This window comes from Carassius carassius, chromosome 4 (genome assembly GCF_963082965.1).
Source record: "Carassius carassius chromosome 4, fCarCar2.1, whole genome shotgun sequence".
NCBI lineage: Eukaryota > Metazoa > Chordata > Actinopteri > Cypriniformes > Cyprinidae > Carassius > Carassius carassius.
In genome coordinates this window covers 29266083-29292218 of record NC_081758.1, presented here as the reverse complement: position 1 = coordinate 29292218, position 26136 = coordinate 29266083, and the positions used below count along the sequence as shown (strand labels likewise).

Here is a 26136-nt window from a genome sequence, read left to right as displayed (position 1 = left end):
TTAAACATGTACAGAGATCCCCAGCAGAACTCTGATATCCCATCGACCAATATAAAAAGCTAGATTTCTATTGATAACACTTCGGTTTTTATTAGATCTAAAATGTTTTATGCTATATATACACTATATATAGTTATAGATTTATATAGTGTAGACAAAATAAAAACCAGAAGAACAAATCATGTAATTTTATTGAGAGATTAATGCCTGATACAGTGAGGCGCTGAAATGTAATAATTTTAAATCTGTTAATCCACCGTGTAAGTGCCTTGACCCAGAATCCCTCTCCTGCTTGCAGACTCTGACTGGTGGGTGCTCATGGCTTTCTTACGGGCTTCAGGATCTCGAAAGGTGTCCAGAGCTGGCCCCACCTGCAGAATACAAAGCAGAGTATCTCATAAATCAAACACTGGTTTTCAGCAGACTTGGATGCTGTCTGGGTATGGAGAGACATATACATAATATATACTAAATTGTAGCAAAAAGAGTGTGCAATCTCATCGGATCTGATAAATCGTCCTAGAGTAGGAATATAGATTGAGGCCTATTGCAGTTCATCAACGAAAACAAAAAGGTTTGAATGACAGAGGAAAGTAACATGGATGGCACTGATGGAACCATGGAAGACTTTCTTGTTTTGATACACAAAAGTGCAGTCAGAATAGTCAAACATTAAAAAACACATCCCTGTAAAAGGCAGCAGAGACGCTTTGCCCATGTTTTACTTCTGTAGCATCTAAGCTGGTATGTAATAATGTATACTGACAGCTATTAAATAATAAAAGTTGTTGCCACAGCACATTTATAATTTGAACAATGGCTCAAAACAGACAGATATGTAAGAAAAAGATGTATGAAAATTAGGATTATATGTCTACCATCCTCCAAAGGTTAGTTTATGTTTACGGCATATTTCTGAACAGTGAAAACACGTTGAAACTTTAACGGTGTCACATCACATTTGAAATATATGTACTTGTTTTTCTTTTCCTTTTTCTATTCAAAAAAATCTGTTGCCTCCCACAAACACTTTTGACACCTCCAAACCTTTTTGAATTAAATAAGAGGAACACAAGTCTCAAGAAAGGTGGTATGAAAGAGATGTAAGGGAAGGTGACAATACAAACAAACAAAAACAGGAATAAAGGAAATGAGTGTAGAATGAAGAAGAGAGTCAAGGATGCAAATGTTGAACCTGGTGCTATCAGGACAGCTACTTGACAGGCTGTAATGAGCAGAGGTAAATCTTTTATAAGGTTAACGCTCCTCTCTCTCTCCATCAGCTGTCATACAAGAGAGAATTTAGCGCAGGCGTGGAACCAAAATAACACTCTCCCTCATTAGAGCCGACTGAGGGTGGACGATAGGACAGGCAGCCACGGGGTGTATGTGTTTGTGTTTGTGTGTGTGTGTGGTTGGGGTGGGGGTTTTAATTTGCAGAGGAAATCCAGACGGAGAGAAAAAATGGGATGGTGGATGAGTGCATGGAAAGAGTTAAAATAAAAACATAGCAGCATGGGATATCAGGGTGTGAAAGAGAGCTTAAATGTACAGTACAAGCAAAATATGCATGTATAACCATGTGCGTCGTGCAAATAAATGTATACCCATGTTTTTGCATTTGTGCTTGTTTTGTGTTCCTATAATTGTGATAAATAAAATTTAAAAATATTTAGGAGCCTAGAATTTGCTAGAATCTTAAATTCCCAAAGCTTTTAAATTCATCTTTTAATAAAAGTCATATGATGGTTTAAAAACTGTGTACATGTTTTCCAATTTGATGTTTTACAACAAATATCATTCTCAATAACAATATTTAAAAATTGTATATATATTTTTTGGGGAATATTATTAATTTATCCAACAAACTTGTTGTGAATACATATTTTCATTTCCACACACTTTCAAATTAACGTCAGTAAGAAGTCTCACAACAGCCTCCAGTTTATTTTAAATTGGACCTAGCTATGTTCAAGTTTGTAGCCATTTTGTGAATCTTTTTGGCTGATTAATTATCACTACATAAGTCATTTTTCATGAATCAAACACAAATGATTGTGGTCTAGTGCTTTTTTTGTTGTAAGTGTGCAAGAAACACCAACTCACACTTAAACAAGGTGATATCAAATATCGACAAATCAGGGTTTTCAACTGGGTTTTAAAACATAATCTTTTTATTTATTTACTTTTTTTTTTTTGCATTTGCATTTGTGTCCATTTTTACTCAAGGTCTGGAGCCCTGTGTAAATAAATACTGTGGCTAGTGCATATGTATTGTGGTTTTCCATCAATGCTTGTAAAGGAGTGTTTGGATATGTGTAAGGGCCATCATTAGCTCAGCATGAGTCTGATTCCTTAATAATTGGAAGCAGTGGGGATTGTCAATAGAGAATTTTCATGCACTGCTGACAGGTAAAGCTGTCTGGCTGGTAGTCCGCTTGTCAACGCAAAAACCAATAAACACAAAGCACTTGATTTACTTGGTGATTTTGCAGAGGGACAGAGGGACCAAAACTAAAGGGGTTAGTGTACATTTGAACAATCATAAGGGCTTGAGGCAGATAGTTACTTTCAACATTGACTTTTCAGCAAGCCATCCTCATACTTTACACTGTCACATAAACACACACAGTACACTGATCCTGTTCATCCTTCCGGCGGGAGTCAGCTAAACCACTGAATGAAACAATAATGCATACAGTTTTGAATAGTTGCCACAAATATTATATAATTATGTATTATTTAAAAACACTAGACTAATTAAGCGTGTGGAAGAAAAAATACAGATTAAGAGTAAAATTGTGGGCACTAGGGGAGTTTTAACCTGCTGGAAACGAGGCATTTTCCACATGGATGGGGCCTCAGGCAAGGGGCGACTCTTGCGGAGCAGGGTCGTTCGTGTATCCTGTATACGTCCAAGCTGAGCCTGTGAAGGATTCAGTAGACACTTACAGTTTAATCACTCTTCTCATAGAAGTGACGGTTAACATTAAAGTCATTTTGTGATATGTTCAACAGACCTTCTTATGCTGATGGGCCTGAAGGATTTTGTCCTTGGCCTGCTGCTCTTCCAGCCATCTCTGAGCATACTTATACTCAATGAGCTCTGAGATTGGGGTGGATGGTCTAAAGTGGAACAAAACAGTTTTCTCAGGTTTCCTACATCTGAATACGCAGAATTCTGTTATTTACACTTTTTTTGGTAGATAAAAGCAGAATCAAATTAGACAATATATTTAAAAGAATTTTCAGCCATCATTTACTCACTCTCGTGTCATTCCAAATCTGTGTAAATTTCTTTCTTCTTTGGAACACAAAAGAAAATACATTTTGAGAAATGTATTTAGTTTTTTTGGTCCATATACAGTACAACAGAAGTCAACCAAACTGTCTGGTTACCAACATTATTTAAAATATTTTCTTTGTGATTCACTAAAGAAAGTAAATCACACAGGTTTGGAATGGAATGGGGGCGAGTAAAATGATCACAAAATGTCCATTGTTAATTTGAACCATCTCTTTAATATTTAATAGAATATTTTCAACTTTACACTTCTGCAAGTGAATAGGCTATGACCCTCAAACGGTCCCGTTTCCACAACAGATTGCATGCAGTATTTGAGTCACTTCTGTATGAACGAATAATCGACAGTGACAGTGTAATGACAGTGACAAAACTGTTGTGTTCATCCACCAAATCTGAATTATTTGATTCGCATATGGAGCACAAAACTGATGGGATTAGCGCCTGTGGAAGACGGTGACTAAAACCTTTAGATGGTACACATCTCCAGTATACAGTATGTACCCTATGCCTTTATGCATATTCAATCTGTGCATTGTGATCAATGGCTCAACATCTTAATGGCACCTAAGGGAGCCTCCCAATCCAATCACCCTATCATTGGGTGAGCTTCTGGGTAGTGCAGTGGAATGAGGAGCGCTATTCCCTTTCACTGGCATTCAATCTTGGACTGCCAGGTGTAAAGTTGTGAAAACAACATTCTTATGCCTCAAATAGATATCTCCAGATACATCTCTTGTGTGTATGTGTGTGCTGTTTTTAATGTGTGTGTATGGGGATGGTGACATTTTGTGCAAGGATCCTCATTAGGGCTGACCGTGGCATTGGCAAACAGCATTTGATGGATAGAGTGCAGGACCAAACAAGTCCCTGTGGACCCCTGATCTTACCTTTCATTGCTCCAGACAGCCTTCCTCCTGACTGGCTCTTGAAACACACTCTCACCTAGCACTTCTTACACTAGATGTATTGACATCAAGTGTGTGTGTGTGTGTGTGTGTGTGTGTGTGTGTGAGAGAGAGAGAGAGCAAAAGAGAGGAAGTCTGGACACTGTGTTTTCAGTTAAATATTTCAGCTCCATTTCAACAGTATCAAGGCCCAAGAGGACGAGAAAAAAAAGCATGCAGAAGGAAGGAGTGAAGGGAGCTTGTGGTGCTGAGGACCGCTGTAATAATCCTGCCTGTGCTCTCAGCAGAGTGCTCATGTCATATCTCAAAGATGAGTGCTCTCTCCTTTCCTTCTCCTTCTTTCTTTCTGTTTCTTATAGATAGAAATCTCTGTACCACTTTGAACATACATTTCTCTATTGCTTTCCTGCTCCGGTCTTTTGCCTCATCCAGTAAAGCAAAACATCAAAATCACTTTCCAAATTGATCAATACCCAGCCATCTCTGATTCCCACACAAAAATGACCTATGGATATGAAAAATGGAGTACAGATCTGTAATTAGGTTTTAATGGACCTATTCATTGATCTGCTCCCTCAATATATCCAGGTATATAAATTATAATTTCTTTTTCCAGATTACAGAAATTGAATTCTTTTCAATTATGTGGTTACTGTTATTGTTATGTTATTGTTATGATTATTGTTTTGCTGTTCTCTGACTGTGGTTTTGTTGTCTTTTTAGATGCCTTTTAAAAATATCATAATTCACTTCACAAATTAAGTGTCCTTTAAAACTCAATTTATGTATGGCTACAAAATGATAGATTGATATTTTTTTCTATTACTAACTGAACATTTGCTGAACAAGAAATCTGTGGTTGCTAAATGATGCATTTTGTATTTAGTAAATGAACAAATGCAAAATGACAAAACAAAGCAGTGTTACTTGAGACAATAGTTTTAGAGAACCAAAAAATCGGAATGCATCCACTTACATAACAATGTGAAAAGTGAGGGGGACAAATTATAAGCCTTATAAGACTAGCTCATGAATATTAATTACAGAAATAATATTCGCCCAGAAGTCCTAAATGATTTGCTGAAAGGCTGGTAAGTAGGTGCCGACCAGATTAGGATTTATTCAATCTAATACTGATACAACCAATTGACAGATGCTTCTTTAGATGCTTATTTACATGTTTGGCTAGTGGCTACAATTTGCAGTCAAGCAAAACGAAATTCTTCCAAATATTAAGATTATTTTAGAAATAATTCCCCAGAAATTATTATTATTAATTTAAGTGAAATATCTTTAATATGTGTCTAAAATATAATTGTTTATTACGCCTGCAATACTACTGAATATCTGTACAAAGAAAAAAAAATTTTTTTTTTTAATGTTCTTATAGACAAAGCTTTTTGGTAAACTAAAAATCTTCTTGTGCGGTGTCAACTGTTTTTGTATGTTTTGATTCGCTGCCTATATCTGATGCGAGGGTGTGTATATGTGGGTGGGAGATGTAAACAGACGGTGGGAAAGACACAAAGCCGAGGCAGAAAAAGATTGTAATTTAAATGGCTATCAGTATGAAGAAATGAATAACCTCTTCTTTAAAAAATAACGTAGTAACAGCCTTATTAACTGGAATATCAGTATTAATATTTTCTTTTGAAAATGTAAATTATTTGATTGAGATAAGACTGAGATCATAACGGTGAACACACAACACTCACCTGTTAGTAACTCCAAGCGAAGCCTCTGCTGGTATGTGAGCTGGGGCAGACCTGCGAAACCCCTCTCTGGTCAACGGCTGGCGCCGAATGTCATGGGTGGCACGGTACTGTTGCAGCTCTTTAGCAGTAACCAAACCTGACTTGACCCCTTCAAGGTTAAGGGCCATAAAATCCCTTTCAGCCTGCCTGTTTCTGGTAGACATAGTGTGAGTGTGCCAGCTGGAGATAGCTATAAAATGAAAGAGAGAGAGAAATCACAGCAGAAAAAAATGCTATGAAATCAAGAAACACTTAGTTCAGTGCACAAACCTTCTTTGATGAGAAGTTCTTTTCCTTAAAAATATCAAAACAAAATAACTTTAATACTTAAGAAGCTTGAGATGACTTGAGAAGCAAAACTGCAGACGATACAAATACTATTTAAAAGATGTTTTTCTTGCAATGTGGCAACTTTAGACACTGAGGATGCAAAGCACACTGGTTTCTTAGACATAAATAAGTTATATTTTATTGTACCAAAAGACCTCTAGAAAACTTATATCAATATAAAAAAGTTTAAAAAGTTTAAAAATACCTCTAACTTAATCATAACACTGACGTTAGAAATATTAGCAGTATTCAAATCTGTTAGGTACAGCCATAGACAGATCAGCAGTTTGAGGACGGCTTTGGTGACTGACAGCTCTCCTTCATGACACCAGGTAAATAAAAGTAGGCATGGGCATGTTCAAAACAAAGTAGAGATCAGTTTTGTATGTTTTCTGCAATAATCGTTACATAAGGATTTGTGATGAGTGAGCTTAGATAAGCATGACAGGGTAAACTCAGCCTAGAACTGCATCATAGTTTATGGGACTGTAGAAGAGCTTGACACTTGCAGTTGGAAGTGCATAATTAAAGTGTGAGATGGGGAGCCAGTGCAGAAGCCAAGCACAGTTTAGTATGGTAACAGGAGCGCACTGACAGCACAGGCTAAGTGCCTGAGGGGACACTTACTGAAGAGAACACACTGTGACATCATCCTGTGACAAGAGTTGATGGGGAACGGGTGTGGTGTCTCATAAACAAAGGCTTTGAGTGAGTGTAGATGGAGCTTTATAATGACTGAATCATAATGATCAGGTTTTGAATGGAAAGCCAACATTGGTAAAGTTCTATAGGCAAATAAAGCCACCTACCCTCTGGCACTCTTCCATCCTGAACTGAGGTTTGTTACGACCAGCTCAAGCCATAACACAAAAGAGGGATCAAACGGAAATGTTCATTCAAAAATAAGATTTATTGAGTTAAACATATAACAAACAGTAACAATAATAATAATAATAAACAAAAGTCTAGGGTTAAGGGAAAACAAAAGATTGACAACATGTGTAAGCAAAACACAATGAGCCACTCATGAGGAGAGTATCCCCATGGAGTGCCTGCTCTAAACAAGACACAACACTCTTTTATACACAACTGATTATCAATTAGGATGAGGAAGACCAATCAGGAACTCCCACGTCCAGGACCAATGGGATCAGGAGACTCAGGGACGTCACACCTCCCAATCCAAAAGGAGGTTCTCTAAAGAACCGACAAAAGAAAACAGAAATAACAAAAAATAGAACTGATGCAAAATAAGCATTTAATGTGAATATCCAACACTTAATACTCATCTCAATAAATCCCACTCCATTTCGCTCCCGGAATCCTGGGCCCTAGGATATCAGAGAGAGATAAAAGAGAAAGAAAAGAGAGAGAAGAAGAGTACCGGACACTACTAGGACAGTCTACATACGCGAGAGAGCATCCGCAATTATGTTATCCTTGCCACGTATGTGCTTAATCTGTAAGTGGAAAGGTTGAAGAATAAGGCTCCATCTCATTATTCTCTGATTCTTACCGCGCATGCGATCTAAGAAAGTCAACGGATTGTGGTCGGTGTATACTGTAATCGGACCACATACAGAGCTCAAATAGACCTCAAAATGTTGAACGGCTAAAATAAGGGCTAACGCTTCTTTTTCCACTGTAGAGTACACTTGTTGGTGACGATTGAACTTTTTTGAAAAGTAACTGACTGGATGTTCGATTGCGTTAGAATCCTCCTGTAGAAGAACAGCACCAGCACCATAAGCGCTTGCATCAACAGCAAGTAAAAAAGGGTTTTCAAAATTAGGAGTAGCCAACACCGGAGCATTTGCCAATAAGGATTTGGCGTTCTCAAAGGAACACTGACATTGCTCTGACCACTGAAATGGTCTCTTAGGGCTTAACAAATCAGTCATAGGGGCAACTACACTTGCAAAATTATGACAAAACCCCCTGTAGTAACCCACCATCCCAAGGAATCGTCGTAACTCACGACGGGTAGTTGGTTTGGGAAAACTACAGATTGAATTCACTTTAGCGTGAATCGGCTTCACACAACCCCTGCCCACTACCTTTCCTAAGTACGTCACAGTAGCCTTTCCGAATTCGCACTTGGCAAGGTTGACAGTCAAGTTGGCTTTAGCTAGACGCACAAAAAGCTCTCTAATTTGATCAAGGTGTTCCGACCAAGAAGAACTGTATAAAACAACATCGTCTAGATAAGCCTCACAACCGGTCATCCCAGACAACACTCGATTTATTAACCGCTGAAATGTAGCAGGAGCGTTTCGAACGCCAAAAGGCATGACTGTGTACTGCAGAAACCTATCAGGTGTTACAAAAGCAGATAGTTCTTTAGCACGGGATGTTAATGGCACTTGCCAATAACCTTTCAGGAGATCGAATTTACTCACAAATTGTGCGGAGCCAACACGGTCAACGCAGTCATCAATTCTTGGTAGAGGGTAACAGTCTGGTTTTGTCAAAGAATTTAGCTTCCTGTAATCCGTGCAAAAACGATATGAACTATCAGGTTTACTCACTAAAATACATGGGGAGCTCCAAGAGCTAAAACTGGGTTCCGCCAAGTTATGATCAAGCAAATAATCCACCTCTCTCTGAAGTAACTTCCTTTTGATAGGGTTGACACGGTATGCATGTTGTTTCACTGGCTGAGCCGTGCCCACATCAATATCATGCTCAACGACAGAAGTTCGAGTCGGAATATCAGAAAAGAGAGAGTGAAACGAGCTTACCACCTCAATTATATCAGCCTTCTCTGACTCAGACAGATGAGACAAGTGGTGAGCCAAGTTAACAAGAATCTCAGAATTATTTAACCGGCCTTCTACTTCTCCTCGAGAGGGACCTTTCACCTCTTCTAGATGGTCTTCCGCCTCTATAGATGTTTCCAAAACACTTGTTTCTGCGGTCTCAGTAGCTGTCACAACATCAACAAAAAGAGAAGGAACAGGAGTCACATAAGATTTTAGTAAATTAACATGACACACCTGTATTTTCTTTCGACGATCGGGTGTATTTAATAAATAGTTGTTATTTGGAAAACACTTCGCGATCGTATACGGTCCAGCAAACCTAGCCTGAAAAGGAGTAGTCAACACAGGTAACAATGCCAGCACTTGGTCACCTGCTTGAAATTGTCTGGACTTGACTTTACGATCGAACAACCTCTGCATCTTTCCCTGAGATTTGGCTAACTTCCGTAGAGCAATAGCTCTAGCTTCATACAGTCGGTAACGGAAACTACTTACATAGTCTAAGACATTCTCAGGAGAATCAAAATTCGTCCACTCATCTGCTAAGACAGCAATAGGGCCCCTAACAGTGTGTCCAAACACCAACTCATTAGGGCTAAACCCTATGCTCTCCTGCACCACCTCACGAATGGCGAGCAACATCCATGGTAGACCTTCCTCCCAGTCACAGTCAAGCTCAACGCAATACGACCTCAAAAGTGACTTAAGAGTCTGATGGAACCTCTCCAAACATCCTTGACTCTGCGGGTGATAGGCACTTGAGATATTATGCTTGACTTTAAGTTGTCGCATGACCTTAGAAAAGTTTCGGGACATGAAATTTGAACCCTGGTCAGACTGAATAGTTTCCGGAATGCCAAAAATTGACATGAAGCTTGTTAAAGCTTTTAAAATAGCTTTGGAAGTAATGGATCTCAGAGGATAAGCTGCAGGGTAACGTGTAGTCTGACACATTACGGTAAGTAAATATGCATGTCCAGCCTTAGATCGCGGTAACGGACCAACGCAATCAATAATCAAGTGTGCAAAAGGTGTTGTAACTGCAGCAATAGGTTGTAAAGGAGCTAATGGAACCTTTTGATTTGGCTTCCCTGTCATTTGACAAGTATGACATGCACGTATATAATTAATCACATCTCGCTTACACCTAGGCCAATAAAATTTTCGTAAGAGTCTATCATAGGTCTTTCGTACCCCCATATGTCCAGTCATGCTCTGATGTGATAGTTTTAAGAGGTCTTGACGGAAATCAAGTGGAAGCACAATTTGGATCCTAGGATCGAGTGAAAAGTCAAAGCTCATAGGTTGTTGTCTATATAGCAAACCATCTTGAAAAAAATAGAAGGGAGATGAAGTCTTGTCTTGTTCACGAGCTAAAGAGAACAATTCTCGAAGAGTATCATCTGCCTGCTGTGCTTTGATAAGATCATCTCGAGTCACACTAAAGAGCGGAGATAAAGAACAAGATGTGTTAACAGGGTCATCACAGATAAATGGACATTCTGACAGAAGATTAGACTTATGGTCATCAACAGCATGTGGATCATAGATCACATTTTCCACATCTGTGCACACAGTACTTAATTCTGGCTGAGAGGAATTTTCAGATACGATAAAAGTATCACAGAGAATATTTTCAGTTTCATCTGGCAGATTTTTCTTAGCCATTGCTCGAGTTATGGCACATGCAGGGTATAAATTCGGACAGTCAGAAGATCCATCTAATTTATCAACAGCAGAAGCTACTATAGGTGGAACCCCAGTGTCTGACTTTTCCCAAACATTTCCCCCGGCTAAATCATTGCCAAGGATGAAAGTGACACCTGAGACAGGAAGCATAGCACGAACTCCAACTATCACCTCACCTGACACAAGTTTAGAATCAAGATATATGCGGTGTAGTGGAACTTCCATAAACGCCATCTCAAGTCCTCTAACCAGTACATGTGTTCCTGTATCAGTACGTTCAGACAAGGGCAAAAGTCCTTCCAACAAAAAAAGATTGCCCCGCCCCAGTATCTCGTAGGATGCGTACAGGTACAGTCTCATCCGAATTGGGCAAAGACACGGTCCCTTCGGTGATAAATGGTGCAAAATCAACACTATGTTTAACACTCTCCATCTCAGTGATATCTACTTGTTCAATCTGTTTGTTAACTCGAGCAGGAGTATGATTCACATTTGATGTAGAAATTAAACCAACAGGTTTAACACCTTTCTCTTTCTTTTTGAGAGCAATACAGTCTGAGATTTTATGTCCTGGCTTCTTACAATAAAAACAGACCATCACACCTTTCATACGTGTAACGGAAGTATTATCAGGAAAATTTGACACCGCATTCTGGTGTGAAACCATCTTTTTAGGTTTAACAGAAACGCTCAACTTAGATCTACTTGAATCATTAAAATGATTAACAGCAATTTGATGAGTAAGAACAAATTCATCTGCCATAAGAGCAGCATCTGACATTTTACTGACTTTATGCTCATTGAGATACATAGCAACAGCATTTGGAACACAGTTTTTGAATTCCTCTAAAAGAATCAATTCTCTAAGCTGTTCTTTGGTGGTCACTTTTACTGAAGTACACCAGCGGTCAAACAAATTTTCCTTTTCTCTGGCAAACTCAAGATATGAACAGTTTTCAACCCTAAAATGACTTCTAAATTTCTGGCGATATGCTTCAGGTGCCAGTTCATAAGCATGCAAAATAGCAGTCTTAACGATTTCATAATCACCACTTTGTTCCATAGTCAGCGCTGAATAAACTTCCTGAGCTCTTCCTACTAAAACACATTGCAACAGTAAGGTCCAAAATTCTTTTGGCCTTTTTAAAGACTCAGCAACGCGCTCAAAATGTTGGAAATACTTCTCTACTTCTTTCTCTAAAAACAGTGGCACAAGTCTAATGTTTTTGTAAACATCAAAAACAGGTGCAGTAAACAAGGTTTCAACAGACGATGCGCGACGTGGAGTTTCAACTGTTTGGGCGTGCAATTCTAACTCCAATTTCCTCAACTGAAAATCTCTTTCCTCCCTTTCAGATTGCAACTCCAGTTTACGTAACTCAAGTTCCTGTTGTAACACTAATTTTCTCATTTCTAAATCACGTTCTTTCAGTGCACAAGCATCACGCTCAGCACGTAGTTTTTCCGCATCAACACTTAACTGTTTCTCTTGCAGAGACATCTCACTAAACTTTACATTTCGATCGGCAGCATCAAGAGGAGAGGTTAAAGACTCTTCAGGATCAATATCTTGAGCTCTTACCTCTAAAACGCCCCGCTCAACAAGTGCATTTTTCACAACTTTCAACAGTGTTTCTTTAAGCTTCTTATCATTACTCGTTACCTCCACATCAAAGCGCTCGGCAATCTGCAACAACTCATCCTTCGTACATCTTTCCAGGAGAATTTCCGAAGGAAATGAGAAGAAATCCTCAATTACCGACGACATATCTGTTAAAAGATGCAGCAGAGAAACACAATAGCAAAACAAAAACACGTGTGAGACGCCGCGCTAAACTAGAGCATTAGAACTACAAATCCCATCAGCCACTTCGCCCGGAATTGTCACACATACACGCTCTAGCTTCAACCCGCACCTTGGTTATGAGATAAATAAAGACTTACCGAAAGTCATCGCTCAAATTATCCTCATACTCAGCAGGCTTCAAATACGCAGAGATACAGAAAAACAACAAAGTGTTACCTTAAATGAAAAATGAGAGACTCCAGATCCTAACTATAAACAACACTAACTAAACCTAACTAATCTTCAAAGGTGTACCGGACTCGGGGTGGTATTTAAACGCTAAACTCATGGACAATTGGCGTTTTACACCAAAAGCCTGAAGCGTACCCCCAACAGAGATTTAAAACCTCCGCCCAGAATAACCTTCAAAAATAAGAAAGGCAAAATAACAAAAAAAATAACAAACAGTGTCTCGATGGAAGGATTTTAACCCAGCTGAGAACACTAAATACATGAAGTCTACTCATTCCAAAAAGGTAAACACACTAAGGACATTAATGTATTTACTTACACATGCAGCAATCCCGGACGAGCGCCCAATTTTATGTTACGACCAGCTCAAGCCATAACACAAAAGAGGGATCAAACGGAAATGTTCATTCAAAAATAAGATTTATTGAGTTAAACATATAACAAACAGTAACAATAATAATAATAAACAAAAGTCTAGGGTTAAGGGAAAACAAAAGATTGACAACATGTGTAAGCAAAACACAATGAGCCACTCATGAGGAGAGTATCCCCATGGAGTGCCTGCTCTAAACAAGACACAACACTCTTTTATACACAACTGATTATCAATTAGGATGAGGAAGACCAATCAGGAACTCCCACGTCCAGGACCAATGGGATCAGGAGACTCAGGGACGTCACAGGTTGCTGTCCCAAAAACAAAGTCAGGTCCTGGATAGGACAAACCTCTCGACTTGGTCTTTCCAAGAGCTGGCTATCGAGAAAACACAGTGATGAGATAAATGCAAATATTTCATGAATAGTGTCCTCCTTATTTATTTTTTTTTTTTTTAATAAATGTTTATCTTTCTATCATGCTTTGGAAGCTTCACCAAGACAAATTCCTTCTGTGTGCAAGGGAACTTAAATAGATATAAACATAACTTAAATTCTAAATATAAATGAAATTATTATTATTAATATAGTTTTTTTAATTGTAAGTGCATTTGAATCATTATTCAAATCTAAATATTGATATACAGTATATATAAATAATTATTACTTTAATCTAAATATTTATTTAATTTTGCCACACAAAAGCCTTTTTTGTCTATTTTTTGACAGAGCACTAGTTCTGGTTTTTCAAAACTTTTTTTTTCTGAACCTATAAAGTGTCAATCAAACTGTCAATCACCCTCAATTACATCACCACGATAAAGGCGCTGTTAAACTGAAGCACTTAACGACACAAGACAATGCATGCATCACAATGTCAAAGTTTTATGGACCAGAGCGGCGGCTGATTTCTTGATTGACAGGCAGTTTTCCAACCCTTACCTTCAAACCCTAGCACACCAAAGCATCTGATTGTTTCTATTAATAAAATCATAATTATGCACAAACTTATTACCATAAAAAATGCCGCAAAAGAAGCCCAAATGACTGCAGTGTCTGGCAGCACAATAAAAAACGAATTCCCATTGAACGTTGATGTGAGTGATCTTGATGGCTGATTTCTTCAGTCAGGACTCAGTCTGAATCACTAGCACAATGTAGTCCAGTCAGTTCATGCAGAGTATGATTTATGTCTCCAGAGTCATAACTGTAAGATGATTGACAGCTAAAGAGTTGAAAAAGGCAACATTTATCCTGCCATGTGTGTGTTGGGGGGTTGTTTGGGAGGGGGATATTTACCCCCTATCATCGTCTACTCAGAGAGAAGCTCTCATGGGGAAAAAAAAAAAACCACTATATTTCTCTAAGCTCTGTTAAACAGCTCAAAGCCTAGTTTTAAGAGCAGATTAGCTGTGAAAAAGTGGAAAATTGTGAATCAAACCACGGCAAAGGTGACAACCGGATGTATCAAAAGTGATCGGTGGAATATGTTGCCTGAGCACACCAGAAGCACATATCTTTGATCTGTGATGGAACATGAGGGAGGTGTGCTCATGTGTCAGTCACAGAGTTACATTCATGTCAGCGGCTCTCCTCACGCTGCCGTATGCGATTTTTGGAGGGAGAAAGGAATCAGCGCAGTGAGTCTGTCATCATCTCTGGAGATCTCTGTGTGTTTGCTGTGCTCTAAAGACTTAATTCTTGGTTAAAAACCCTCAATCCTTCATTATTCTGAGCTTTGAATAGTCTACATTGAAAAATGGATTTGAAAGATATTTGTCACTGGACTCCCACCAATCATTCTGGGCAAGTAAGGCCCACCAAAAACCGAATTCGACTGCCAAGCTTGACTCTTTTTTATGGCGAATTCCTAAGCACGGCCAAACTGAGATCATATAAATCTTTCTTGGCCTTTTTAACTCAAAGACACCCAACCTTTAGTTAACATTATCTGCTGAAACGTATCAAACGCTTCTTAAAAGAACCAATCTTTTGAGCAAGTGCCACCAGGCTTCTCGGCCAGCCCTATAATCCCCTTCGCAATTTTAATCTGCAGATTGTTTTGAGGAGATCACTTAGAGATGCCTGAAGGAACGTGTGGACTGTTGGCGTAAAACGGCTAATCAGACCCCTAAAAACATTATTGGACATTTCATTCGCAATAAAAGCACTGAAAGGGAAGGGAACAACAGAAAAGGCAAGTAAGGCAAAGGATTATGTTAAGCAAAAGCTCCTTTTATATTGTCATTTATTGGTGATCTGTCTCTATTTTGTGTTTTCATTAACCAGGCTGAATGAGCCAAAGAGAATAGGGCCGCTTCAGGATAGGCTACACGAGGGTCAGCATAATCATCTCTTATTAAGGAGACCCCTTCAGTCTATTCAGGCCCCTGTGCTTTAATTTAACCGTCCCTTTGAGATTTTCTTACTCATGTGTGCTTTTAGGATTTCGCTTGAGCTGCTGTGATTAGCTTAGCACTGACCACTGAGTCCATCGCTGAATTTTTCCGTCCCGTTGACCGTCCTGTTTGAACACTTGCACAAGTTGTTTTTTTTTTGTTTTTTTTTAAATGTTGCGAAATCCATGTGGTATTTGCTACTAGATTTGCACACATTTTAGAGAGGAAGCTTCTGGATAAAACTGGTCTGCTCCTCCTGTCCAAGACCTAGTGGGTTTATTTGGTCCCCGTGGAACCGGTTTAATCTTATCAGGCAGCGGCATGGAGAATTGCAAGCCAGGCCTGATCATCTCATCTCAACAGTGCTGACAGACAGCTTCGCCATGAGTTTCTCCGTCAGACTTACAAATAAAAGTGCCCATAATGATGATTAGAGGATCACGGCAGTAATGCTCACCGAACTGTCTTTTTCCGCTCTTCCAACCCAGTTTAGCGCCATCTGGTGCCTGGTTACAGGACAGCAGGCACATTGGCTTAACACTAATCTCTTCATCTCAACTAAACTAAATAGAGGGAAGGAATGGCGGAGAGAAAGTGTAAGAGGGAAAGCACAAGAAAGAATCTGTATCTTTGTCACTATGTGATCTGATACAATTCATGGGGAGAGAATTCAAATATATTCCCTGTCATGAAGAAGCAGAGTAAAAAAAAATATTGATAATTTCTACCTCATCATTGCATATGCAAGAAGGCAATCCAGAAAATGCCAACATGTCAAAATGCTGAGAGGAGAGAAAGTGGAATCATAACCATAACTTTCTCATCAGATCACAGCTTTTCTCTTCTCAAGCTAAATCCGTCAACTCTAAATTAATATCAGCCCACTTCTAAAATCCCCAGAATGTCAATGCGCGCATATGTGCAACGCAAACATACACGCACATTCATCTCATCTCATCTCCTCTATAGTCTGGCTGGTTATTAAGATGCTAACTCTCTTTATGTGTGGCAAATCCTGAAGCTTTGGGTATAATTGATGAGGCATTTCCATAAAGAGGGCCAGCTAATTGGGAGCATGTGTCTGGGCAAGCTTGTGCTACCCTTCTTCAATACAGATGAGTGTTATCCTACCGCTTTAGATGTATGTATGCTTGAGCATGTATGTATGAGTGTGTTTAATAAAAAACGGTCCACAACTTGGATCACCAACTGCGTTTAAACCATGTGTTTAAGAGGTACATTAATTAGACATGTCCAAGAGTTCAAGCTGTCCTTAACCTGGACTAAACTTGTGCATGGACAATCAAACATGCAGCTGGGTCAGTAGCATTATTTATTTAGTTATTTTCTGTATCTATTAATTTATTTTTAAATTCATGAACAATGCAATTGATATGCCACTGTTCAAAAGTCTGCCATCATTAAGATCTTTTTTGAAACAATGAATTAGTAAATGGCAGTAAAGACGTTCATAATTCTAGAAAGATTTCTATTTCAAATAAATTCTGTTCTTTTTAATTTTCCATTACTTAAAGAATCCTGTAAGAAATGTATCATGGTATCCACAAATATTTTAAACTGCTGTTCTCAACATGAATAATAGTAAGGAATGTTTGTTGAGCACCAAATCTGCCTACTGACAATTCAGCTTTACAATGACAAAAAAATAAAATACTATTATAATTTTTAAACCGTAACAATATTTCATGATATTACTGCTTTTACTGTTTCATACTTTTTAATGAGAGTGTATATATGCATTGACTTGAATACACCTCTCCTGTATTGAACCTGTTTTAATTGCTGAACTAAAATACAACTGTCACGTCTGCAGCTTGTACAGAATGCTGCAGCTAGACTTCTGACGGGCACCAAAAAAAAGAGAGCACATCACTCCAGCGCTGCGTTCTCTTCACGGGTTACCAGTCAAGTTTAGGATTGATTTCAAGATTTTACTGTTTTTTTTTTTAAGCTTTACATAATTTGTCTTTAAGATCGTCAAATCAACTTTTGCTAGTTACTCCTCAGTCCAAAAATAAGTTAAAAGGTGATTGTGCTTTCTCAGTAGCAGGCCCTAAACTGTGGAACAATCTCCCTCCTAATATTCGACAAGCTCCATCAGAGGAGGTCTTTAAGTCTTTTAGCTTGGCTTTTTAAGTAGTTCTTGTTTAATTCTGTCCTTGTAAATTTGTATGTCTACTTTGTTTTTATTTTACACTGTGAAGCACTTTGGGCAACGAAGTTGTGTATAAATGTGCTATACAAATAAATTTAAGTTGAAGTTGAAAATGACTAATTTTAATAGATTAATTCATTAAAATTCATAAAGAAATCTAGTAAGAACCCCGCAGTCTACATAAATAATTAGCATTATAACTGAACCAAGACAAGCATGATATATGTATTAACATTCTTTCAAACCATAAGTGAACAGACTACATGCCAAAGGTCTCTTTTCATATCTCAATTACATTTATATATTATGCAAGCAGTTTACAGTTATGTATTGGGTTCATGTATCTGTCTCTCTGCTTGTGTCTGCAGCAGTCCCAGCTGGATCCCATTAATAATAAGGCCCTGGTTTGCTACAGAGACTGTGTGGAAGCTAAAGCACCTTGCAGAGGTGATAGAGAGGCACTCTTTGCATGGACCTAAGTGTAGATGCCTTCGAACAGTTAGGTTGGGTGAAGGTCAACTATGAGGCCAGTTCCTGTGCAATTCAAATAAAATCTACAGGCCAGTTAAAGTCTCTAGGCAACTGTACAAAATTTTTGCTTAATTCTTACCAACTCTCTCTCTCTCTCTCTGATAATGCTTTTTAAAATATATTTGTATTAATCTGGTTTAGTTACTTCATGAAGAAAAACAGCTTTAGGGCAGACCACATGTACATAATAGATTTGCACTGCAGGCGAATATTGGCCACAGTACAGATTTGCTTAAGAATGAACCGCAGATTGCCGTGTGTCTAACATTAGCTATATAGGCTGAATGAAGTGAATGGTAATGAGTGGGAAGAGCGGACTGTGAATGGGGCCCAGCCAGCCTGATGCACAGCAGGGCTCTCTCAGACACCAGAGAACAACAAAAGCCCCAAATCTACTCCCCTGATTTCTAATTTACTGGTCATCAGGGAATACAGGCATGAAAACAGGATTTATTGGCCATGCCTCATCAAAAAGTAATTAACAAGAGGAGAGGAATGGAGAGGAGAGTTCTTTTTGTACTTTTCTCACTATTGACTTTTTGGTCACAAGCACAGAAAACCACACTTTGGGTGCTCGTTCTAGATGCAAACTAATTCATCTCCTTTTTACTTTGAGGCCCATTAGCACATTACTAAGATATATATCCCTTTTCCCCACGGGACAGCCATACATCAGCCCTGCATAAGCAGAGAAAACTTCTGCGATGATGAACTGCTGCACAGACCGACAAGAGATGTGCTCAGCACAAGGGACTTGCTGCAGTTGGCCTATTTCTTAATGAATATGAGCCTTTCACAGATCTCCCTTTATATTGCAGGTTAGCAAAGAAGGTTCAATGTTCAAACCTATACAGCTCTCAAAGCTAGATGTGCGAGAGGGAAGAAATAGAGCAACATCAGGCAACGCCATAAGAACAAAGGCTTAAATCCTCACAGATGACTCTGTCATTGTTCCAGCGCATTGCCAAAACCTGTAGATATGACTGCTCACAATGAAAAAGAATGAGAAATCCTTGATCTCATGAGACTATAGGAACATGCAGGCAGTTCATTATCATAGTCATTTAAATACAGTAATCCTATTTTCTGCATCAGTCAAAAGGGGCATATCAAATAACCCTAGAGAACATTAGAGAGGAAGGAGGGGCGAGAGCAAGCAAAGGTCTAACAGAGGTCTCTTGTCCCACCAGGGATGGACAGGATGATTGGATGAGTGTAAAAAGAGAGAAAGGCCATGGGAGCGAAGGAAAAGGAGAAACACTGAGGATTGTGCAGGTTCATTTCATTCTTCCTTCTGCTCCAATGGAAGACTTGATGAAGTTGAAATGAAGCAGAATTAGATAAAAGATACGCGGGAAGTACTTAGTTAAAGATCCAAGACTTGCACTGGGTTTCAGAAAGAGGGTTAACTAGAGGAGAAGGCAGAGAGAGAGAGAGAGAGAGAGAGAGAGAGAGCAAAACATGATCTGCACCATCTTTATTAGAACTCAAATCTCAGTACTGCACTCTCTTAAAAATAAAAGTTCTTGGGTGCAATCTATAGACGAACCTTTACCATCAATGAAACATTTTAACTGCACTAAAAGTTTTTAAAGGTTCTTCAGATTATTACACTGTAAGAAAAAAAAACAAGAAAAAATGATTGCCTGAAAGTTTTTCCATGGCATTATTGTGGAAACACACTTTTTTTTTACAACACACTTTGTTGTAAACACATGAAGTTATTCTCAGAAAGCTGTTAATGGTATGTGATTTCTTGCCTTTATTTTGTTAAATTTATTGAATATGATTTTATTTCATTCATAAAACGTGAAACATTATAGGGCTCGACATTAAGCTTTGACATGAGCTTGTCCTTCGGATAAGTAAATCAATCATTCACTTGTCCAAGTACAAAAGTTACTTGTCCGGGGTAAAAATTAGTTTTTTTTTTTAAACAAATGTAATTTATTCTGAAGCAGTCTCATCAGTGCTCTATCAGGTATTACTAATCAACAGATATTAGCCTTAAGTTGATTGCGGTTACACTTTTTGCCAAGTCACTTTCTTATTGAGTGAATCATTGATTCAACCGATTTGTTCAAACAACTGATTCATTTAGGCTAACAAACGAAGCAAGTAACATGGCAAGTAACCGTTTTTATAAATGGCTCACTGAATCATTGACTCGTTCAAAAATGAATCATCGAGTAACGAAAGTCTGTTGTGTGTTGCTCGGAGGTGCTCGACTGCTCAGTGCTGTGGCTTCGCTTAGAACTATTTTTGTTAGCGAAATGGAGCAAAAGCGAACAATAATGTGTTTAAAATGTAAGTAAGTTAATATTAGTTGTTTATTTAACTAAAGTTGTATAAAATCAATTTAACATTTGCAATCGAGCTGAAAGTCGGGAAAACATCACTCCTGGTCGTGTGATGTTGCATACATAGAATATTTATATTTTTTTCTACCGCAGTATGTTTGTTCATGTTTGTTTCTATGTGTGCTGTCGCGTTATCGAATTGTACTACACACTGTTTTAATGGGAGGTAGGAAAATCTGACAGCGTAGGACAAATCGACAGAACTTGTCCCATCAAAAAAATCCACTTGTCTCGGTCTCTCGGACAAGCGTTAATGTCGAGCCCTGTTTATTGTCTCAAGGGGACTCTGTGTTTAAATTACTGTTTTTGTTACCAACAAACAGTGTTGGGAAGGTTACATTGGAAATGTAATAGGTTACAGATTACAAGTTACCCTATTTAAAATGTAATAGTAGTGTAACTTTTTTAATTACTTTAATAAAGTAATGTAACTAATTACTTTTGAGTACATTTTGATTACTTTTATAAATTTCTAATGAATGTTAATTTGCAACTGTTAATCATCTTCAACCATTTTACACCATGCAGGTTTAACCTTAAAGTAGTGCTCAATACTGTCAGACTTTCACCATCCTTCATCACCTGAATTAAGATGATCAAATTTGAACACATCCACCACACAATCAGACTTTAGTACTGCCTTTTACTTCGAGATTGATCTGAAGTTCAAAGCAGATTTAAAATCAAAAGAAATAGTTTATAGATACTGTTTTTGAAACCAAATCTTTGCATAACTACAGGCAACTAACTGCATCTAACAATGGTTTGGGGAAAAATAGTTAATAAAAAAATAAAAGCATATACATCAACTCAAATACGGTTATCTAATAAGCATGTGTCCTATTTTGTGTACTAAACTCCTGAAACATTGGTGTCTTTTTGAAACACTGCTGTCTCTTTGTATATGATATGATGATAGTTTCTCAAAATAAGTAAAAAATGCTCATGAAGTGACTGTTCTAGAGATTAATTTCCATGAGGGGCGGACTGGGAAAAAAATAGGCTGGGAAATCTCACACTCATACACCCACAACCCATTCTGAAACATGGACAACCCTATTTTTTTTTGGACCTGACATGAAAAAGATTTGAATCCTTAGGTTGGGGGACTTGCAACGTAATTAAGAGTTCTCTCCTGAACTGCCCCTTCACTTCCATTATCCATCCATCTCTCTCATGACTTTAATACTGAAGATTTTTATTTGACTTTTACCATGTTTTGTAAGTGCAATTTTGTTTTTTTTGGCAAATTAATTACCACTTGTATTTATTTTTACTACAAATTCCATAGTTAAACCACGGTTAGTGCCATACCATAGGCTACATTAATTTTCCTAAGCGTTGTGTTTTTGTATCCACTAGCTCCCCTAAACCTATGATAAAATATGATGATTTGTCTGCTAACTTACTACTGTAACATTACAAAAGATAATAATGACGTCGTTTATACAGTATTTTGAGTGATTGTGAGCAATGTGCTGCTGCTGCTTGACTAAGTAAACAAAGACAAAACTACATTAGCATATTTACAGATGAAACTGACCTGCACCTGAAACCCTGAACAGAAGTGTCGCTTCTCTGCTCCAGCTGTGCGCTTACACAGTTCACTCCGGTCTCTCTCTCTCGCATTGATTACTCGGAGTCTGATCCAAACCGTTTGTCGGAGGCGCAGAGAGCGCGCGAGCCCAACCATTGCCAGTCACGACTAACCGATTCATGATTTATTAAAGATTTAATTATCGAATGGCGGATTCGGAAATAATCGCTTTAGTATATTCGGCCTGCAATTATACAATAACTATATTAAAGTAGAAGGCCAAATCGTCTGCCAGGCCACCGTGAATAGTCCCGGTTCTCACGATGTCCAGTCAGCGCCTGATTTCCACAGACACGCAGAACGTGCAAGATTCATATTCAGTCTTTTTGCGGCTTAATATTCACAGACATCAGTCCATATCGGGTTTTGATTCAAGTGTACTGACCTACTTTTGATTTATTCGTTCAAAATGTGGCATATTGCGTCCGCGTTATAGGCTGAATTCCACTTTTATGACTGGATTCTACGAATGTGTTTTCCGCGTCTCGGAGATTATGGGCCATATGTCTTAGTGCAATTTGGGAAAGAAATAAGCTGTATGTGGATGTGTGTAAATATTCAAATGTAATCCTCTTTGTAATCGTTACAATTTTCATTTAATTACTCATTTTTTCTTAGTAACTGTAACTGATTACTGTTACATTTATTTTGTAATTAAATTACGTAACGCCGTTACATGTAACTAGTTACTCCCCAACACTGCCAACAAATTAGTATTATTTCTTCTGAATTATTAAATTAAGGAAATGTGCACGTTAAAAGTGTCAAACTGTAAACGGAGTGATCGAACAAGTGTGAGTTACACATTCTGGATGTGTATTTGATAAAAAAATAAATAAAAAATTAAGAAACCCTGGTTTACTCTTTAGCTTATTAATTTTCGTGCTACATGACTTGAGCGATGTGTGTGAGATAAAGTAGACATGTGCATGTCTAGCCTACTTTATCTCACACACATCGCTCAAGTCATGTAGCACGAAAATTAATAAGCTAAAGAGTAAACCAAGGTTTCTTAATTTCACCCGCGCGGGTGTGTGTAATGTAGTCCTGCTGTGGTGTTCCAGGAACAGTGCTGAGAAACACTGCACTAGAATCACACAAACATCAGTGTCACGGATTTATTCAGAGACAAACTTTGCCATCTAGTGGTCATTTTAGTTAGGCTAGGACGTTATTTTGTTGTGCGTTTCCAAACAATAAGGTGGAAATTCCAACATTTATTTGTGAAAACACAGCAGGGATTTACATTAAGACTCATTTGTTTGTTTATTATATATGCAAGGAATAGAAATACGTTTACAAAGTTAACTTCCCCAGTAAGTTAGTCAAAGCCATCATCATATCAGTCCTGACCTTAATTAACAGAGGACGATGCAGCATAGACTCTCTCACCACTCCAACACGAGGACTTTCCATTTCGGACTCCTTTAAACCACAATTGTAAAATAAAAGTATAGATGATTGTACGATATCATAAAAAAGTAAAAATAAAAATGTTTACATATCGATTACACGAATATCTCCAACCTGTAGGGCGAGACGACAGCTTGAAAACACGATTCCCGGGTGCTTTCTGTGGATAAACAAACCTTACTGGACCTTGATGTGATATCTGCCGTTCAAAAGCACTGTTATACACAAATATATTTAATATTTAAGCGATTTCACAGGCCGTGTTTTTATACAGTCTATTGCCGTGACACGAACCTTCTTCCTGGTCGTCTTGCGTTGTCATGGAGATGGGACGCTTCCGTGAGCACGAGTGTCGCGATGTTATTATTTAAGCTTATGATTCTTTTGAACTTAATGCTTGCACACTTAATAGTGTTATATGCTGCATTTTGAAAGTCAAAAACCTAATATATTTAAAATACCAAAGTCACTCCAGTACGATAGAGGGAAGCATTGAACAACGGATGCAAACAGAAGATAGCACACAAACTGAAAAAAAATTATTTTAAATGTATTTTATTATGTATATTATTAGTAGTATGTTAGCAGGATACAACATTTATGTATTGTGTGAGCGACTGATGCTTCGTTTTACCATCCACAAATTTATTCCACAATGCTTTTATTGTTTAAAATATAGGCTAACACTGTAGGGCTGTATAGGCTTATATTATATAAATGTGGGCTGGGGTCATTTGTTGTTATAATATACTGCTGTTACTCTGAATAACGAAAGCACATTATTTCACTGATATTTATTTTATTTTCATTATAAAACATCAAAGTAGACACTTTACTTCCACTTAATATGCTTTCTATGGATATAAAATCACTTTTGTAAATTTCATTTGATGCAGAAACCAAAATGGGTTATTGATGGTAATGGGATATTGGATTAATAAATTAATTACACACATTATAGCCATAACATTTGGAATAATAAAAGAGTTATTACTAAACCTGAACTATTCGGTTTTTTCACTTTATCCAATAGGTTGTAGTTGTTTGCTTAAAACCTGCATTGAGAATACGAGTATTGTATTTTCAATTCAAGTCATAGTCTAAAGCAAACCGCATACACCTAGATTAAATGTTAACAAGAACACCTGAAATTTCCTGCGTAGAAACTGTACATGCACTGCATGCATTTATTTGACTAAAAGTTGACTATTTTTAAATAATCAAGCAATTTAAGAGAAGACACTTAAACCTAAAATTTGTCCACCCCCATTGCATGTAGGCTATACTTATAATAAAATAATAATTACAGTACATATATAATTTATATATATATATATATAATTAATCTTTTTTTTTTTTTAGTATAACTGCAGCTCTTAATTTCTAGTGTACCTACAGCGACATCTGCTGGCGGAAAACTTAACACAGACGAGTAATTTCTCAAATCTGCCGCGTCATCATTTGCACGATTTATGGCGGACTGAATTCCCACAGATGACCAAATATTGCCTATATAGTCCTATGGTGTCATTTAAAAGTTATCACACCCTTAATAATGTCTAAAAATCGGTTTATATGCTATTCATAGCCACAAGCCCAGTCACAGCCTGCCTATGTGTAGTTATAAAGCGATGTTAAGGGTTCCCACTTATTTTAACAAAGGGGAAAATATAGATCAAGACGTTGAAGATTAGTCAGAGACAGGGTTGTCGCCGTAAGGAGAGTTGACATTCGTGCATGCAGAACCCTGTGGCTGCCGTCTATGCTCGACCGCGTTGGAACAGAGCTTCCTCAGCATCAGCTTCTCCGTCGACTCGCATCTTTACGTGACGTGCAGAAGAGGAGACGGCGCTACAGTATCAGCGTGGAGGTAACATAAACATTGTCCTGTAGCTATATGGCAGTATGCATTTGCATGCGTTTTCAGAATCGCAAGCGTTTGTTTCAGTAAAAGATGTAAACCGAATGACATGAACTCTCCTTGAACAGATATGGGATGGGTCGGTCTGCGGTATGCGGTAATTTTACCCGACGGAATTTGTTAAATGTATATTCATATTTTGAATAGACCTATTTGAAAGGTGTATGGGTGAAATGTCTGATCCTGAAATATCCCAGGTTGTGTCACCGTGACCTATTAAATGGTGGGTCACATAATGATCTTATATCTCTCCCAGGTTCTGTATTCAGAGCTCATGCATGCTTTTATGTAGGCTAGATAAGATATAGGACCAACATTTTAACATTTTTCTCCACAGTTGATTAAAGAAGGAAATTTGGACCCTGCACAGAATGAAGTCCTATCCATCATTAGCAGCTTGTTTTGAGTTATGTAAGTAACATGTCCTTTAACATTAATTTTGTAGAGAAAATTAAGACAATAAATACAAGTGGACAGTTCTTCCTCCTAAGCCTTGACAATTAGCCATTAACATTAGTGCAGAAAGGTCCTTGTTTATTTATATGTTATGAGATGGTTTGAGTAACTCTAGCTATACTG

General features: G+C 38.0%; 1 protein-coding gene across 2 annotated transcripts; it reads right to left on the bottom strand.

Annotated features, from left to right (window-relative positions):
- Positions 1-175: 175 nt before the first annotated feature.
- On the bottom strand, positions 176-23954 carry LOC132130895 (cilia- and flagella-associated protein 77-like). 2 transcript variants are annotated; one of them, XM_059542764.1, is made up of 9 exons: positions 23751-23954; positions 23577-23648; positions 13467-13539; positions 13148-13150; positions 7106-7129; positions 5928-6156; positions 3021-3126; positions 2825-2926; positions 176-371 (listed from the first exon to the last, which is right to left on the bottom strand). In XM_059542764.1, the coding sequence occupies exons 2-9, from the start codon at positions 23637-23639 to the stop codon at positions 249-251; spliced, it is 723 nt and encodes a 240-aa protein (XP_059398747.1). In that variant the 5' UTR covers positions 23640-23648; positions 23751-23954; the 3' UTR covers positions 176-248. The 2 variants fall into 2 exon arrangements, with proteins under 2 accessions (XP_059398747.1, XP_059398739.1); XM_059542756.1 differs by lacking the exons at positions 7106-7129; positions 13148-13150; positions 13467-13539; positions 23577-23648; positions 23751-23954 and adding an exon at positions 6924-7027.
- Positions 23955-26136: the final 2182 nt, after the last annotated feature.

Coding starts and splice junctions, on each gene's coding strand:
- LOC132130895 (XM_059542764.1), bottom strand. CDS start 23,639: ATGGAAAGTCCTCGTGTTGGAGTGGTGAGAGAGTCTATGCTGCATCGT. Junction 3,127..5,927: donor TCGCTTGGAGTTACTAACAG/GTGAGTGTTGTG, acceptor GTTCCACTTTAG/ACCATCCACCCCAATCTCAG. Junction 372..2,824: donor AAATGCCTCGTTTCCAGCAG/GTTAAAACTCCC, acceptor TGTATTCTGCAG/GTGGGGCCAGCTCTGGACAC.